At 45.3% G+C, this 18,923-nt stretch overlaps 1 protein-coding gene across 1 annotated transcript in view; it reads left to right on the top strand.

Annotated features, from left to right (window-relative positions):
• LOC120910578 (oocyte zinc finger protein XlCOF22-like) overlaps positions 1-18,672 on the top strand; it is a 34,974-nt gene extending 16,302 nt beyond the window's left edge. The window contains exons 3-7 of the mRNA XM_040322337.1: positions 1,401-2,604; positions 8,852-8,897; positions 9,354-9,422; positions 9,710-9,760; positions 17,144-18,672. Of these exons, the coding sequence (XP_040178271.1) occupies positions 1,401-2,604; positions 8,852-8,897; positions 9,354-9,422; positions 9,710-9,760; positions 17,144-18,118 (2,345 nt within the window). The 3' untranslated portion in view covers positions 18,119-18,672. The remainder of the gene's footprint in view (positions 1-1,400; positions 2,605-8,851; positions 8,898-9,353; positions 9,423-9,709; positions 9,761-17,143) is intronic.
• The last annotated feature ends 251 nt before the right edge of the window (positions 18,673-18,923 follow it).

The following is an 18,923-nucleotide window of genomic DNA, read 5'->3' as shown; positions in this document are numbered from 1 at the left end:
ATAATATTGTTCTTAAAGAAGAATATAAAGAGGAGGATGAGGAGTATGGAGTGATGGAGGAGTTTTCAGAAGGACGCAAAGATATGATGGAGCCACCTAGTAGCAGAAACCCACCAGAGAGATGTCCCCGTCCTCTGTATTCCCGGGATTCCACACAGGAAGGTCACACCATCCCTCACCATCATCAGGTAGGTGGAGTTGAGGGTCGGGAACATAAAGTGATTGAACACTCTGACATGTGGAGATGATGTGTGGACTCTACAAGATGATATTTTCTATATGATCTCACATCATAAATACTTCTATGTTACAGATGTTATTTTCTGCCATTCTGTTGGTTTACTCTCTTCCGCTATGTGCCTTTCGTGTTCTATCTTAGTCACCCTGATTGCACCCTTACATTTCTTGTTGCGTTCTTTGTAAAGTTGGAATGCTGATGATGATCCCTTGTATTTTTTGAAGGCCTTCGTGTTTATATGCATTCCAGATGATATTTTCTATGTTTTCTCACATCATAAATACTTCTATGTTACAGATGTTATTTTCTGTTGTTCTGTTGGTTTAGGGTGAAGATCTGATGATCATGAAAGTTGAGTGTGACGTAGAAGAGACGTATGTGAGAGATGATCAGCAATATACGGAGGAGGCTGGAATGACGAGGACATTCATAGAGGAGGACACTCCTACAGAGATCAACACAGGTGACTCATAATATCTTCTTGTCTTATCTCTGCTCTGTTACTGCACACTGATTGGTCCAGAGTAGGGCGGGAGCTGAGTGATTTCAGCCAATAATAGGTTGATAATGGTCAAATCTCTGTATTGATACCAGTCCTCGGTATTAGGTTTGTTACAGTAGCACAGATAGGATAACACAGATCTGTGCTACTGTAACAAACCTAATACCGAGGACTAATAATAATCTGTTCCAGGAGAATGCTCGTAATAAAAAGCACTCGCATATCAAAAGCGAGTTTCCCCATAGAAGTCAATGGAAACGAAACATAATTTGTTCCGCATTGACTTCTATTGCATGCAATACCGCATGTGGCCAGAGTTGGGGGTGCCAGAAAGCCTTGGAAAGGTTCGGAGACAGCGCGGCTGAACTCGGAAAACTTTGAAAAGGCTTGGGAATGGAGAATTCATGAACGGCTCCGGCGCCCACGCACCTGTGGCCAAATGCGGTACTGCATGCCCCATTAGCTTGAAATTTTGCACGTTTTACAAGATAACACTCAAACCGAGTCAGATTTTTTTTTGAAAAGTTGCTTACTATTTAAAATGCACGTTAAACGGGTTACTCGTAAACCAAGGTTCCACTGTAGTTCGAATCCTGATTTAGGTGATCTAATTGACTCACATCTACAGTAACGTAAGATTTTTTTAATATTTTTTTTCAGGACACTCTATCAAGAAAACCTCAAAGGATTATCCAACTTCATCTCCAGATTTAAAAAAAGAAGATGAGAAACTCCCAAGTGATTTTGGAGGACCTCACGGTGAGGATAGACCATTGAATTCCTATGACTCTGAGCAACCTCGTACTGTGAGGGATGGTGTCGGAACTCAGGACGAGAAGACGTTTTCCGATTCAGAATGTGTAGAAAGTTTCATCTTTGAACCCAGTCTCTATGCCCATCAAGCGGCAGAGAAGCCGCATGCCTGCCCTGACTGCGGGAAACGTTTTACCACAAGATCACTAGTGGTCAGACATCAAAGATCTCACACGGGGGAGAAGCCTTATTCCTGTTCCCAGTGTGGGAAATCGTATTCTCAAACATCTCAACTTGTCAGACATCAGCGATCTCACACGGGGGAGAAGCCGTATTCTTGCCCTGAGTGCGGGAAATGTTATCCAGTAAAATATGAACTAGTAGCACATCGCAGATCACACACAGGGGAGAGGCCATATTCCTGCTCTGAGTGCGGCAAATGTTACCCACGTAAATCGCAACTAGTCAGACATCAAACCTCTCACACAGGGGTGTTGCCATTTTCCTGCCATGAGTGCGGAAAGTGTTTTCTAACGGAGTCCCATCTCTACAGACATCAGAAAACTCACACTGGCGAGAAGCCGTTTTCCTGCCCCGAGTGCGGGAAATGTTTTTCAGAGAAGTCCCATCTTCAGAGACATCAGAAAACTCACACGGGCGAGAAGCCGTATTCTTGCCTTGAGTGCGGAAAATGTTATCCACGAAAAGCGCAACTCGTCAGGCATCAATTATCTCACACTGGAGAGAAGCCGTATTCTTGCCCTGAGTGTGGGAAACGTTTCTTAAATGAGTCAAACCTTTATACTCATCAAAAGACTCACACGGGTGAGAAGCCGTATTCCTGCTCTGACTGCGGGAAATGTTTTTCGGAAAAGTCCAAGCTTTACATACATCAGAGGTCTCATACTGGAGAGAAGCCGTATTCCTGTCCCGAGTGCGGGAAATGTTTTGCACAGAAGGCCCATCTTCACGGACATCAGAGATGCCACACGGGGGAGAAGCCGTATTCCTGCCCTGAGTGCGGAAAATGTTTTTCACAGAGTTCTCATGTTACCAAACATCAGAGAACCCACACAACTCAAGGCCTGGTACTCGCCCAAGTACAAGAAATGTCTTCTATATGAATCATATTTGCATAACTTTCCAACCACTCTGGTAGAACAATCTGATACATTTCTCTAGTAAGTCGTTAGTCTGTGATAGTTTATTACATGTAATACATATTATATGCTGCCCTTTGGAGACATTGGGGGCCCTATTTGAGGCCCCCTTTACCGGGCAACCACTGATTTACAGTAGTATGTAGATCTGACATCATGTAGCTAAGTATGGAGCCACTACTCAGTGACTCCTTCTTCCTGATCGCTTGGGTGTACATGAAATATTTTAACCAGTGAAGGTCCTTGGACCTACGCGTTACGTCCTAAAAAGGTTCCATAGGAATACCTTATACGATTGGCCGACAGCCAATTGCTTTTTTGTAGTCCTGTGTATTTAGTTTCTTAATAAACTATGAAGTCAAATATTGTTCATGGTTGTCAGATATCTAAAAATAATAATTATTATTATTATACAGGATTTATATGGCGCCAACAGTTTGTGCAGCGCTTTACAACATTAGGGCAGACAGTACAGTTTCAATACAGGAGGATCTGACTTTTTTGTTTTCTTGCTGGGAGACACACGCAGACTGAGTTTCATACCCAAGGAGATATAAATGTTAATAAGGAAAGAATTAGGCTTGCACCGATTACTAGTATTGGTATTGGGGCCGATACAGAGTAATTGCCCGAGTACTTGTATTCGGGCAAATGCTCCCGATGCCTAATCCCATACCTTTGAGGAGGCGGCCGCGCTCGCTCGCTCCCGGAAGTCAATGGGCGGAGAGGGCGGAGCGGAGAGCGAGTCCTGACAGCAGCGAAAGGTAAGCCATGACGGGGCAGGGGTGTGGGTCACAGCCGCATGTGCCGTCCAAATCGGTAACCTAGGCAGTCACATTTGTTAATGAAAGTGACGACTCGTGTCGCCGTCAGAGATTAAACACGGCTACGCCCATTTCGTTATACCGTGCACTCGGCCGCAGTAAGCCTGCAGTCACAGGGCAGCAGCGGATATCTTCTTGCACCCAGCCCATATAGTTCACTAACTTTATGGGCTGGGTTTAACATGATGTGCTCTTCTGACTGCGGTCGAGTGCAGGGTGTACCAAGATGGCCGTCGCAGCCCTTGTATACTCGAGTAGCAAAATCCTCCAATTTTGAAATGTTACTGTCTCTCATCATTCATTTATCATGCCAGCAATTGCCAATGCAATCAGTGCTGCAAATCAATGCCCATCAGTCAGTGCTGCATATCAGTGCCCATCAGACAGCTCCACATATCAGTACCACCTACCTATCAGTGCCCATCTATCAGTGCCACCTGTCAGTGCCAGACATCAGTGCTCATCAATGCTGCATATCAGTGCCCATCAGACAGCGCCACATATCAGTGCCACCTACCTATTAGTGCCCATCTATCAGTGCCCATCAGTCAGTGCCAGACATCAGTGCTCATCAATGCTGCATATCAGTGCCCATGAGACAGCGCCACCTACCTATCAGTGCCACCTATCAGTACCCATCAGTCACTGCCAGACATCAGTGCTCATCAATGCTGCATATCAGTGCCACCTATCAGTGCTCATCAGTGTTGCATATCAGTGCCACCTATCAGTGCTCATCAGTGTTGCATATCAGTGCCACCTACCTATTAGTGCTGTATATCAGTGCCCATCAGTCAGTGCTGCATATCTGTGCCACTGCCAAATGACATTAAAAAAACGATTGGTTATCTGTATCATCGAGTACTTGAAAAAAAGTATTGGTACCGTTTGTACTCGGTCTTATGAAAGTGGTATCGGTGCAACCATAGAAAGAATAGAGATCGGAAGGCCCAGAGAAAAAAAGAGAAAAGTTGCAAAAAGTTCAGTGTTTTTGGGCGGGAAGTGGTTAAAATTCATACCAGACCTGAGGGCCTGGTAGGAATTATGGGAGAACCCCATGCCAATTTTTTATTTTTTTTTATGTGGTGGTCCCTCATTAACATCCATATCAGACCCTCGTCTAGGATAAGGGTCTGGTACTGAATCCACGGTTACATATACAACAGAGGTCAGGTCTTCTTTGGGTTGAGTATTGATTTTAGGGGGGTACCCCACACAGAATTCAAGAAAAAAAGCCTGATGCCCGCCCCCACCAAAATGCCATACCAGATCCTTATCTGATTACGTTGCCTATCAGGCCAAGAAAGGTGGACGATGAGCATGCCCTCACTCCTGAACCATACCAAGCCACATGCCCTCAACATGGGAGAGGAATAACTTGTTGTTTACCACGCTGACCAATGAAAAACGGTTCTATCTTTTGGGACACCTTTACTGGAAGTCAAAGCCTCAGATGTGCTTCTCATTGGTCAGCATGGTCATGTGACTGCGCTGACCACTGATCAGGCATTATGATGAGTACTCACTCTGGGGCTGTACATGACGGTGTCTGGAGTGCTATACCGGCAGCATGGGGCATAATGGCCATTATGTGCAGCACTGTCCGGTGGGGTGGCCAGGATCTTTGGAATTAGTTCACCTTTATATTTTTTTTGTGAAAAGATGAACATACCCTTTAACCGCCTGCCGACCGCCCACCGTAGTTTTGCGGCGGCAGGTCGGCTCGGCTGCGCAAAATCACGTAATATAACGTGATTTGGCATTTCAGCCACTAGGGGTGCTTGCCCCTGGTGCCGACACGCGTGCCCGGCGGGCGCGATCACCGCCGGGCACCCGCGATCGCTCGTTACAGAGCGAGAACCGGGAGCTGTGTGTGTGTAAATGCACAGCTCTCGGTCCTTTCAGGGGGAGAAATGACTGATCGCATGTTCATACAATGTATAAACAGCGATCTGTCATTTCCCCTAGTCAGTCCCACCCCCCCTTCATTTAGAACACACCTAGGGAACATAATTAACCCCTTTCTCGCCCCCTAGTGTTAACCCCTTCCCTGCCAGTGACATTTTTACAGTAATCAATGCATTTTTATAGCACTGATCGCTGTATAAATGACAGTGGTCCCAAAAATGTGTCAAAAGTGTCCGCCATAAGGTCGCAGTACCGATAAAAATCGCTGATCGCCGCCATTACTAGTAAAAGCAAAACATATTAATAAAAATGCCATAAAACTATCCCCTATTTTGTAGACGCTATAACTTTTGCGCAAACCAATCAATAAACGCTTATTGCGATTTTTTTATTTTTTTTAATGAAAAAAATAGGTAGAAGAATACGTATCGGCCTAAACTGAGGAAAAAAATTGTTTTTTATATATATTTTTGGGGGATATTTATTATAGAAAAAATATTTTTTTTTTTCAAAATTGTCGCTCTATTTTTGTTTATAGCGCAAAAAATAAAAACCGCAGAGGTGATCAAATACCACCAAAAGTATTGGTTACAACATCAGCACCAGCCCCGCCCACCCCACTAACACACCCTGAATGGCAAATCACTTGCAAGTGCAGCATTGTCAGGCTTGCCTCTGTGCCGTTTTCAGAGGAAGCTAATGACACGGCATACAGAGGAGCCAGAAACGACACACTGTGTGCGCCATTAAACGATATACCAAATGCACAAGCAAGCATGGCTGCCCCCACTAGACAGTAAAGGACGATTTCTATGCCAACAAAAAAGTGAGTGAACTTTTTACAGGCAGCGATCAGCTGCCTGTGCAATATAGACTTAAAAGAGCTGTAGTGCAGGGTTTACAACCACTTTAAGGCTAAACTTTGCACTTGCTTCACACTAGCCTTATAAATCCTATGCATACAGAGAACGGTTCTCAAGGTTGCAGTTCCTCCGATCTCCACAGGGTGGGGATCTCACTTCTACCCAGACAGGAAGTCTCTATGGCAGACAGGAAGTGATATGAGGTATAGACAGGAAGTTCCGGGTGAGAGGTGAGTCGGGAGGAAGTAGAGAGAAGACATTGCTGGAACTGGCATCAGAGGAGGTAATAAGATCTTATTTTCTATTTATACCCAGTAACCCCCCCCCCCCCCGTCATGTCCGTCCTCTTCCTCCATAGTCACTGTGACATCTTTTATCTCCAGCTGATGATGATGCACACATATATCGTGGAAATTTAGATTAACCCCCTCGGTATCAGAATATTCCCCCATTTACGGGTCCAGAACCATTTCCTTCACCTTGGAGATGTCACCTTTTCCACCAATGAAATGTTCACCCCAGTTAGAAGTTTGGATCAGTCTATACTAACAGATTATACCATTTTTATTGGGTCGAAATATGGTGGCTCTGAGGACAATTGCTCCTTTTGATACACTCCCAGCTCCCTGATTGCGACCTACCTGGTCAGACATCTTCATCCTCTCTCCAGAGATCTTCACCGTGGGATCTGACCTGGAGACCCACATCCTTGGTTCAGAAAGTGCCTCCTCCAGGTCTTCTTTATCTTGCGCACCATGGCCCCATTCATTCCTATGGGGAGAGTCGTACTGCGCAGGACCGCTGGGGATCACACTTGACAATGGGTCTCCCCATTTCAATGAATGGGGTCATGGTGTGGGATGAAGAAGTCCCCGGAAAGGATGCTTTCTAAAGCACAACTGTGTGACCCCCAGGTCGCACTTAGGGGGTGGAGGTGTCTTTTAACCTTATAGCAAAATGTGTATGTCCTTATATACTTTTTTAACAACTTCCCGCCCGCCGTATGCAGAACGACGGCCGGGAAGTGGTTCTCTTATCCTGACTGGGCGTCATATGACGTCCAGCTGGGCGTCACATGCCGGCGCGTGCCCGATGTGCCTCTGACAGAAAATTCTTACCCGGTGTGCCTCTGACAGAGGCTTCTTACCACGTGATCAGCTGTGACCAATCACAGCTGATCATCGTGTGAACCAGGAAGTGCCGGTAAACGGCATTCCTCGGTTAGCACTGACAGGAAGAGCCGTATGCAGAATGATGGCCGGGAAGTGGTTCTGTTATCATGACTGGGCGTCATATGACGGCGTGTACCCGATGTGCCTCTGACAGAGGCTTCTTACCCGATGTGCCTCTGACAGAGGCTTCTTACCACGTGAATCAGCTGTGACCAATCACAGCTGATCATCGTGTGAACCAGGAAGTGCCGGTAAACAGCATTCCTCGGTTCGCGCTGATAGGGAGAGCCCATCGGCGGCTCAGTGCCCAGCAGTAAAACCTGTTCTTCAGATCTTCACCACAGATCGTGGTTGCTAAAGTATCCTGGAGACATGGATATCACATTAGCACCATTTTTATGGTGCAGTTTGTGTCCACGCCAAAAGTTCACCTTACCGGTTAGATGAGGAGCTTTTCTATACCTCCCAACCGTGGAAACTGAGAAAGAGGGACATCTCCGTATGCAGGTTGTTCAGATCTAATGTAGGAGAGCTAAAAAAAAAAAAATTGGGGGAATGAAATGTGTTTATATGGATGGTGACTGTATAATTTTTGTGTGTCAGGTTCCTATAAGGTAATACAGAAAGAAGGGACCCCCAGATCGCAGTATACGCCGATAAATATGGTACATACCTTGCAAGAGAGTCAGTCTTGATCAACATATAGTTAAAGGAGAAATTTTGTCCAATGTAGGAAAAGGGTTGGCTCTCGTAACAAGGAGTCATAGGAACCAGCTGAAATTGATATAAAGCCATGACTCAGGTTATATAAAGCCACTCAATGTAGTACGAAAAAACAAACAAAAACAGAACATATATAAAAATATGTCAAACAAAAAATATACATACAGTGGAACTTCGGATTACGAGCATAATCTGTTCCAGGAGAATGCTCGCAATCCAAAGCACTCGCATATCAAAGCGAGTTTCCCCATTGAAGTCAATGGAAACGAAAATAATTTGTTCCGCATTGACTTCAATGGGATGCAACACCACATGCTGCCAGAGGTGGGGGGCGCCGGAGAGCCTCGGAAACGGGCAAAAAGGCCAGAGGACACTTCGGCTGACCTCGGCAAACCTCGGAAAGACTTACTACCCAAGATTTGCCGAGGTCAGCCGTGCTGTCTTTGGGCCTTTCTGTGCATTTCCGAAAGGCGCCGATCGGCTGCAACCGACGACGTTCACCTCTGCTCGGCTCCGGCGCCCCCCACCTCAGGCCAAAAGCGCTACTGCACACCGCTTTTGCCTGAATCTTGCTAGTTTTGCGAGACAACACTCGAAAACCGAGTCACGATTTTTTCAAATACAGTATTCGTATTGGGAAACGCTTGTTACTCGCAATCCGAGGTTCCACTGTACTGGCTCATAAATTAAAGTATCCTCGTATTATAGCCTAAATCAGGGGGTGATACATATGAATAGTCTCAAGGGACAGAAGGTAACCATATAAAAGTTGTGAGTGCTCTTCTTACTTATGTTCCTATAAGGTGTCAGGATGTCACTGTCTATTTCTCCATGGAGGAGTGGGAGTATTTAGAAGGACACAAGGATCTCTACAAGGACGTCATGATGGAGAATCAGCCGCCCCTCACATCACCGGGTAAGAGGAGACTTTATTGTAAAGGAGAGAGCAGTAGGGAGGCTCCACCTAGATTCCCCATCATCTGATAAACACATAGAAACAATGTATTCAGTCAGTGTGTGTGTTTCCTACAGATGGATCCAGTAATGGGAACCCACCAGAGAGATGTCCCCGTCCTCTGTATTCCCGGGATTCCACACAGGAAGGTCACACCATCCCCCACCATCATCAGGTAGATGATTGCCAATTATTGCTAGTTATGATTGATACACAAGTTTGTTTTTTACAATAAATATTTAATTATATAATTAGAATGGAAACCTCAAGGATTTTAATATCATTATCAAAGAAGAGTTTAAAGAGGAGGACGATGAGTATGGGGTGATGGAGTTTTCAGATGGACACGCAGATCTTTATATGGATGTTATGAAGGAACCACCAGAGAGATGTCCCTGTCCTCGGTATTCCCGGGATTCCACACAGGAAGGTCACACCATCCCTCACCATCATCAGGTAGGTGGAGTTGAGGGTCGGGAACATAAAGTGATTGAACACTCTGACATGTGGAGATGATGTGTGGACTCTACAAGATGATATTTTCTATGTGATCTCACATCATAAATACTTCTATGTTACAGATGATATTTTCTGCCATTCTGTTGGTTTAGGGTGAAGATCTGATGAACATGAAAGTTGAGGGTGAAGTAGAAGAGACGTATGTGAGGGATGATCAGCAATATACGGAGGAGGCTGGAATGACGAGGACATTCATAGAGGAGGACACTCCTACAGAGATCAGCACAGGTGACCCATAATATATTCTTCTCTTATCTCTGCTCTGTTGCTGCTCACTGATTGGTCCAGAGATGAGCTCTGCGCTCTTTCCTGCCCTTCAGTGAAGAGAAAGCACCATTCCACTTCTGCTTGCACAGCACCACATCGAACTGGTTGGTTGCCCCTGTCCTCCTATAGTGATCTGGTCACTTCCTATTGTCTGACCCTCAATATCAGCTGTCTTAGTTTAATACCCGAGGCCTTGATCATAAAAACTGAGGGTGACGTAGAAGAGACGTATGTGAGGGATGATCAGCAATATACGGAGGAGGCTGGAATGACATTCATAGAGGAGGACACTCCTACAGAGATCAGCACAGGTGACCCATAATATATTCACATTTGGGTGTACGTTTAATAAACCGTGATAAGCGGAGATCATGATGATCACGGCTGATCACTGCTTATCACAGAGCATTGCCGGTTTAATAAACTGTGATAAGGAGCAGAGAACACATTCTTCACTTCACATCACAGCACATGGATGTTTTGTCACAAACGGCCAGTTTAATAAACCGTGATCTGAAGATTTTACAGCTCTTCACCTGAAATATCTCCCTTCCAGATTCACCAGCTCAGAGGTGGAGAATCTGGGAGAGAAGCTGGTGTGATAAGAGGAAGAAGGCTTATTTCTTCCTAATTTCAACACCAGTGGGTTAAAAATGAATATTAACAACAATATACGTGTGTGTGTGTGTGTATATATATATATATATACACACACATACAGTACCTATATAACACGTGTGTGTGTGTATATGTATGTATATATATATATATATATATATATATATATATATATATATATATATATATATATATATATACACACACACACACACACACACACACACACACACACACACACACACACACACACATATATACCGTATTTATCGGCGTATACGCGCACTTTTTTTCCCTTAAAATCAGGGCAAAATTGTGGGTGCGCGATATACGCCGATACTTGCTTCCCGCACTGTGTTTGAACTTTGCCGCTGATCCCTGCTTCCCGCGCTGTGTTTGAACGCTGCCGCAGACATATACCGAGCGCAGTATACTCGGGTACAGTCGGCCAGGCTCGGCTCCCTTCTAGGTTATGCGAGAGGAGCCGAGCGTGCCCGAGTGTACTGCGCTCGGTATATGTCGGCGGCGCCGGCGTTCAAACACAGCGCGGGAAGCAGGGATCGGCTCAGAGACAGCGCAGGAGCAGCGGGGAGGACACCACGAAGGTCGCAGAAGGACGCCAGACCGGACGAGGCCGCCGATGGACGCCAGGCAAGACACCAAAACTATAAGTAATAAAAAATAAATAAAATTCAGGGGTGCGCGCTATTCGCGGGTACGCACAATAGGCTGATAAATACGGTATATATATATATATGTGTGTATATATATATATATATATATATATATATATATATACTGAGCTTTTTTTCTTTAAAAATAGGTGCAGGAACTCAGCCACGACCCCGTTCAGATTTCACAAACAGTACAAGGGTCTTAAAGGGGCATTAAATACCAGGATTGCATTACATACAGAGCGCAGAGTTCAGGGGGGGTTACACACAGAGTGCAGAGCTGTCACTTGTAAACACAGAAACCAGACTTCTGTGTGTACAAGTGATTGTGGTGAGCAGGCACCAAAGGGTCTGAGCCAAAGGTGGTGGAACTGAGTTCCCCCAAGTTCCCCCTGAAAAAAAGCCCTGTATATATATATACACACACATACACACACATATACACACACACACACACACACACACACATATACACACACACACACACACACACACACATACATATACATATACATACAGTATTTATATATATATGTAATTTTATATATATATATATATATATGTTATCACATGTCTGAAAACATTAATTACATGTTCTTTTAAACGTTAGTTTCACTGTTTGAATTCGGATGCACCATAATCTCACAATATCTCACGAGATTACAGGCAGTCCACCCACTTTTACACAGATCTCGGCTGTTTTCAGAGAAACAACTTCACCTCTGTTCACCATCTGAGAACTGAAGTTCTCAGTTTATTAAACCGGCTGCAGAGGAGATAATTCTCCTCATGAGAACTGCTGTGAACTGAATGGAGAAAAAACTTCACAATTTATTAAACGGACACCTTGATCTTCTTAAGCTCCTTCTCATTGGTGCGAACACAATTTTTGCATCTAGACTTGATTTATGTAGATTCTGGGGTTCAGGTAATGGTATTAGACTTGTTACAGTAGCACCAATAGGATTATACCTTTCTTAGGTTACATAGTTACATAGTTAGTCAGGTTGAAAAAAGACACAAGTCCATCCAGTTCAACCTCAAAAAAATAAACAAACAAAATAAAAAACACAGTACAATCCCATACACCCAACTCCATACTCACAGTTGATCCAGAGGAAGGCAAAAAACCCCAGCAGAGCATGATCCAATTTGCTACAGCAGGGGAAAAAATTCCTTCCTGATCCCCCGAGAGGCAATCGGATTTTCCCTGGATCAACTTTACCTACAAATCTTAGTACTCAGTTATATTCTGTACATTTAGGAAAGAATCCAGGCCTTTCTTAAAGCAATCTACTGATCTGGCCAGAACCACCTCTGGAGGGAGTCTGTTCCACATTTTCACAGCTTACTGTGAAAAAACCTTTCCGTATTTGGAGGTGAAATCTCTTTTCCTCTAGACGTAAAGAGCGCCCCCTTGTCCTCAGTGTTGACAGTAAAGTGAATAACTCAACACCAAGTTCACTGTATGGACCTCTTATATATTTGTACATGTTGATCATATCCCCCCTTATTCTCCTCTTCTCAAGAGTGAATAGATTCAGTTCCTCTAATCTTTCCTCATAGCTGAGCTCCTCCATGCCTCTTATCAGTTTGGTTGCCCTTCTCTGCACTTTCTCCAGTTCTCCGATAGGGGTGTTGAATATAATCGATGCATCGATGCATCGCGATTCGGGGCCCCCCGATTCGGCATCGATGCATGTGACCCCAATAATCGATGTCGGGTGACGTCATCCCGACTTGCCACGCCCCTCCCGGGAGATCGCTCCGAGCAGGTCTTTTAAAATGTTTTATTTGTAATAAATGCGGTTTGTAATCCATTGTTTGGCAATCGCTGTGTGTGCTTTTTTTAAATTTATGTAGATTCATACCTCGTAGCTCCGTGTGTAGTAACTGTACATGCGATCATGTGACTCCATGGTCCGGCCCGCCTCTCTCTTCCTCTGTCCTCTCACATCCCTCGTCTCAAAGTCTCTTCTGATGTCAGCCCCGCCCGCCTCTCTTGTGATCTGTTACTTTAGCTATAGACGATGGGCGGGGCTGAGAACGGACATCCGGGGAGATGAGAGGCAAGTCTGAACATGGAGTCAAATGAGGGGAAAGTAATATACACACGGAGACATGAGGTATGATTCTGCATATGTTGTAAAAAGCATATTACAGCCCTGGCTATAACAGCATTTATTATCACAGATATTTTATCAGCAGTCTGATTCCTACACGTGCTCTGCCTGTGCAGGCATTTCTCTGACTCTCTGCACATTCCACTGTGTTAACTCCTAGTGTGCTGGAATGTGCAAAGAGTCAGAGAAATTTCAGCAGACAGTGCAGTGCAGTGAAACTCACAGGGCTTTGTCAATTGTGAAATCTAATCCCTGAGTCCTGCCCCCCCCCTCCCAGCAGCCATGTGTGTATTCCTGTGCACTTTTTAAAGGGGAGTTTCACCCTATTTACACCCTTTAAAAATGCACAGATGACAATGAACCCTCAATAAAAAATATCAGCAAGGACTTGGAAATGTGTCAATTGTAATAGAAAATAAATAACACGGTAGTCCTCGCTGTACTGATATTTTCATTGAGGGTTCATTGTCATCTGTGCATTTTTAAAGGGCGTATTGATGACAATGTCAGCACATAAAAACACACTGAAAATGCACAGGCAAAATCATGTATTTTCCTCATTGTTCCCTCCAATCATCCTCTGTGCGCAGAACAGCATGTAAGTACAGAGGAGGAGGGGGTGCTGTTATCCGGGGACACAGGGAGGGTACGGGCATGTAGTGGAATCTGATGTGTCACCTGTGATAAGTTATTGTCACTGCAGGGACTGGGCTGTATGGAGGAGAAATATAGACCATCTCCTGTAGCATGTCTGCAGTCTCTGACCATCTCCTGTATCATGTCTGCAGTCTCTGACCATCTCCTGTACTATGTCTGCAGTCTCTGATCATCTCCTGTACTATGTCTGCAGTCTCTGACCATCTCCTGTATCATGTCTGCAGTCTCTGACCATCTCCTGTACTATGTCTGCAGTCTCTGATCATCTCCTGTAGCATGTCTGCAGTCTCTGATCATCTCCTGTAGCATGTCTGCAGTCTCTGATCATCTCCTGTACTATGTCTGCAGTCTCTGATCATCTACTGTACTATGTCTGCAGTCTCTGATCATCTCCTGTACCATGTCTGCAGTCTCTGATCATCTCCTGTAGCATGTCTGCAGTCTCTGATCATCTCCTGTACTATATCTGCAGTCTCTGATCATCTTCTGTACTATATCTGCAGTCTCTGATCATCTCCTGTACTATGTCTGCAGTCTCTGATCATCTCCTGTACTATGTCTGCAGTCTCTGATCATCTCCTGTACTATGTCTGCAGTCTCTGATCATCTCCTGTACTATGTCTGCAGTCTCTGATCATCTCCCTGTACTATGTCTGCAGTCTCTGATCATCTACTGTACTATGTCTGCAGTCTCTGATCATCTACTGTACTATGTCTGCAGTCTCTGATCATCTCCTGTAGCATGTCTGCAGTCTCTGATCATCTCCTGTACTATATCTGCAGTCTCTGATCATCTCCTGTACTATATCTGCAGTCTCTGATCATCTCCTGTACTATATCTGCAGTCTCTGATCATCTCCCTGTACTATGTCTGCAGTCTCTGATCATCTCCTGTACTATGTCCGCAGTCTCTGATCATCTCCTGTAGCATGTCTGCAGTCTCTGATCATCTCCTTTAGTATTTTGGGGGGAGAGCCATGCGCACTTGCGCTGCAATCGTGATGCATCGCCGAATCGAATCGAATCGTGGACTTGATAATCGTAATCGCATCGAATCGTGAGACCGGTGAAGATGCGCAGCCCTATTCTCCGATATCCTTTTTGAGAACTGGAGCCCAAAACTGAACTGCATATTCCAGATGAGGTCTTACTAATGATTTGTACAGGGGCAAAATGATCTCTCTCTCTCTGGAGTCCATACCTCTCCTAATACAAGAAAGGACTTTCCTCGCTTTGGAAACCGCAGCTTGGCATTGCATGTTATTATTGAGCTTATGATCAACTAAAACCCCCAGATCCTTCTCCACTACAGACCCCCCCAGTTGTACTCCCCCTAGTATGTATGATGCATGCATATTCTTAGCCCCCAAGTGCATAGCTTTACATTTATTTACATTAAACCTCATCTGCCACTTAGTCGCCCAATCAGACAGAGCATTGAGGTCGGCTTGTAAATTGGAGACATCCTGCAAGGACGTTATTCCACTGCATAGCTTGGTGTCATCTGCAAAGACAGAAATGTTACTTTTGATCTCAGACCCAATATCATTTATAAATATATTGAAAAGTAAGGGTCCCAGCACTGAACCTTGGGGTACACCACTGATAACATTGGACCATTCAGAGTAAGAATCATTAACCACGACTCTCTGAATTCTGTCTTTCAGCCAGTTTTCTATCCATTTACAAACTGATATATCCAATCCTGTAGACCTTACCTTACACATGAGCCGTGTGTGCGGAGCCTTAGCTAAACCTTAAAGAGGAAGTAAACCCTGATGGGTTTTACTTCCTCTTTGTTTCCCTGCAAAGGTAAAGCATAATGGGCTACTATGCATCGCATAGTAGCTTATTATGTGTCGCTTACCTGAAACCGAAGCCTGCGATGTCACCGATTTCCTCGCCTCCAGGGAGCGTCCACCTTTCACCCTCTTCCCTCCGGGTATCGGGGGTCCGGCACTGTGATTGGCCAGAGCCGCGATGACGTCACTCCTGCACATGAGTGAGTTGCCAGTCACGGCACAATCTCCTTTAGAAACAACGCGATCGCCGTTTTGAAAGGTTTCTACAGTGCGCCTGCACCGTTGTGTATGGCGCATGCGCCTGTCTCTTTTGCAAATATCTCCTAAATTGTCAAGGTTTAGGAGATATTTTGAGCACTTACGGGTAAGCCTAAAGCCCTGTACACACGGCCGGGATTCCCGGCGGTATAAAGTCGATGGGAAAACTGCGGGGAGAGCTTTGGCTGGTAATCCCGGCTGTGTACACGACCTATGCTCCCTCTGCACTGCTTTGCAGTGTTTTCCATTGGCAAGTGTAGTGAATCTGGTGGAAAAAAAAAAACGCCGGGAATCCCAGCGGGAAAATAGAGAGCAGGTTCTCTATTTTTCCCACCGGGATGCCCGGCAGTTTTCCCGTCGAGGGAGCGTACACACACCCGGTTTTCATGGCAAAAAGCTCTCCCAACAGTTTTCTTGCCGGGAAAAATAGTCGTGTGTACAAGGCTTTAATCTAGGCTTACCTGTAGGTAAAAGTGGTTGTAAAGGGTTTACAACCACTTTAACGTAAAGCTCTATTAACAGTCTTGCTGGAATAGTGGAAGAAGCCGTAAGAGAGATACTTAAATACTTCTCTTTCGTGGAGAAAATGCTTCTCCAAGCTTCCTCTAGTGTAGCTTCTCACCAGAAGCCTAGGCGTTGGGATACTTGTTCTATGTTAGAAAGGTGGGCCTGCCAAAATAGCAATTTGTGATTTTTCCAGGGAAGCCATCAAGAAACTCTCAAAGGATCGTTTCACTTTATCTCCAGATTGGAAAATGGCAGATGAGGACATTGTTGGCATGTAGGCTTTAGGTTTATTTTTCTATGGTAAAGGGTCTGCAAGTCTGAACTTTGACCCTCTTGTTTATCAGAGATCACATGACCTAGTGCCTAGGGTTGTGGTTGTGTAAAGAGCACGCCCCTCCCAGCCCCCATTGGTTCCTGCTCTTCTGATAAGGCTGTGTAAATGTAGAAGTGATCTGGGAGGAGGACCAAAGGTTCTTTGATGGGGGGAGGAGTGCCAGCTGGTTGGGACCTCCACAGAGAACATCTCCTTATCATATCTACCTGATCCAGATGGAATCTTGATGGAAGTGAACTAACCCTCTCAGATCTATTGATGATGTTTTTCTATTTTTCCAGGACACGCCATGGAGAAACCCTCAAAGGATCGTCTCACTTTATCTCCAGGTTGTAAAATGGAAGATGAGGACATCACAGGAGATTGTGGAGAAGAAAAGACAATGAGCTCCACTATGGATGGAGGACTTCCCAGTGTGGATAGACCATGGAATCCCTCTGACTCTGAGGAACCTCGTACTGTGGGGGATGGTGTCGGAATTCAGGAGGAGGAGGCATTTTCTAGTCCTGAATGTGGGGAAAGTTTTACCTTTGAACCAAGTCTCAATGCCCATCAGAGATCCCTCACCAGCGAGAAGCCGCATGCCTGCCCCGACTGCGGGAAATGTTTCGCCACAAGAACGCTAGTCGTCAGACATCAAAGATCTCACACGGGGGAGAAGCCGTATTCCTGCCCTCAGTGCGGGAAATCTTACTCACAAACCTCACAACTTCTCAGACATCGGCGACTACACACCGGGGAGAAACCGTATCCCTGCCCTGAGTGCAGGAAATGTTTTCCAGTAAAATATGAACTAGTCGCACATCAAAGATCTCATATGGGGGAGAAGCCGTTTTCCTGCCCTGAGTGTGGAAAAGGTTATCCACGAAAATTACATCTGATCAGACATCAAAGAATTCACACTGGGCAGAAACCGTATTCTTGCCTCGAGTGCGGGAAATGCTTTAAAGAGAAGTCTCATCTCCTCACCCATCAGAGAACTCACACGGGTGAGAAACCATATTCCTGCCCTGAGTGTGGGAAATGCTTTTCGGAGAAGTATCATCTTAACACTCATCTGAAAACTCACACGGGGGAGAAGCCGTATTCCTGCCCCGATTGCGGGAAATGTTTTTTAACAACTTCCCATCTTAACAGACATCAGCGAATGCACACGGGGGAGAAGCCGTATTCCTGCCCTGAGTGCGGGAAAGGTTTTACGAGGAAATCTCATGTTTCTAGACACCAGAGGTCCCACACAGCCCTCAAAAAGCCTTCGTGACTTGAGTGTGGGAAATGTCTCCTACGCCTGACCTTGATATACATTTTGGGAAAACCAGAAGGCGGGAAATGTTTTAAAGAAAAGTCCCATCTCTTCACCCATCAGAGAACTCACACGGGTGAGAAGCCGTATTCCTGCCCCAAGTGCGGGAAATGTTTTTTAACAACTTCCCATTTAAACAGACATCAGAGAATGCACACAAGCATTAAGCCGTATTCTTGCTCTGAGTGCGGGAAAGGTTTTACGAGGAAATATCATGTTTCCAGAGACAACCCTATAGAGAAGCCCTAGTGACTTGAGTATGGGAAATGTCTTCTGGAGTGGAACCTCGGATTGCGAGTAACGCGGTTAACAAGCATTTTGCAATACGAGCACTGTATTTGCTAAAATCCTAACTTGGTTTGGGTGTTGTCTCGCGAAACGAGCCAGATTCAGGCCAAAGCGGGTGCAGTACTGCGCCACAATTGTCCTGAGTTGGGGGGGCACCGGAGCCGAATTGCACCGATTGGCGGCTTCCCGAAACAGCCGGAAAGGCACAAGGGACAGTTCAGCTGACCTCGGCAAACCTCGGAAAGGCTCGTGGACAAAGTCTTTCCAAGGTTTCCGTGGTCAGCCAAACTGTCCTCGGGCCTTTCCAAGTGTTTCTGAGGCTCTCCGGCGCCCCCCGCCTCTGGCCACATGCGGTATTGCATATCATTGAAGTCCATACGGAACAAATTATTTTCTTTTCCATTGACTTCAATGGGGAAACTCGCTTTGATATGCGAGTACTTTGGATTACGAGCATTCTCCTGGAATGGATTAT

This window comes from Rana temporaria, chromosome 8, assembly GCF_905171775.1.
Source record: "Rana temporaria chromosome 8, aRanTem1.1, whole genome shotgun sequence".
Classification (NCBI taxonomy): domain Eukaryota; kingdom Metazoa; phylum Chordata; class Amphibia; order Anura; family Ranidae; genus Rana; species Rana temporaria.
Note: the sequence above shows the minus strand (reverse complement) of the source record. Positions and strands in the feature narration are given on the sequence as shown.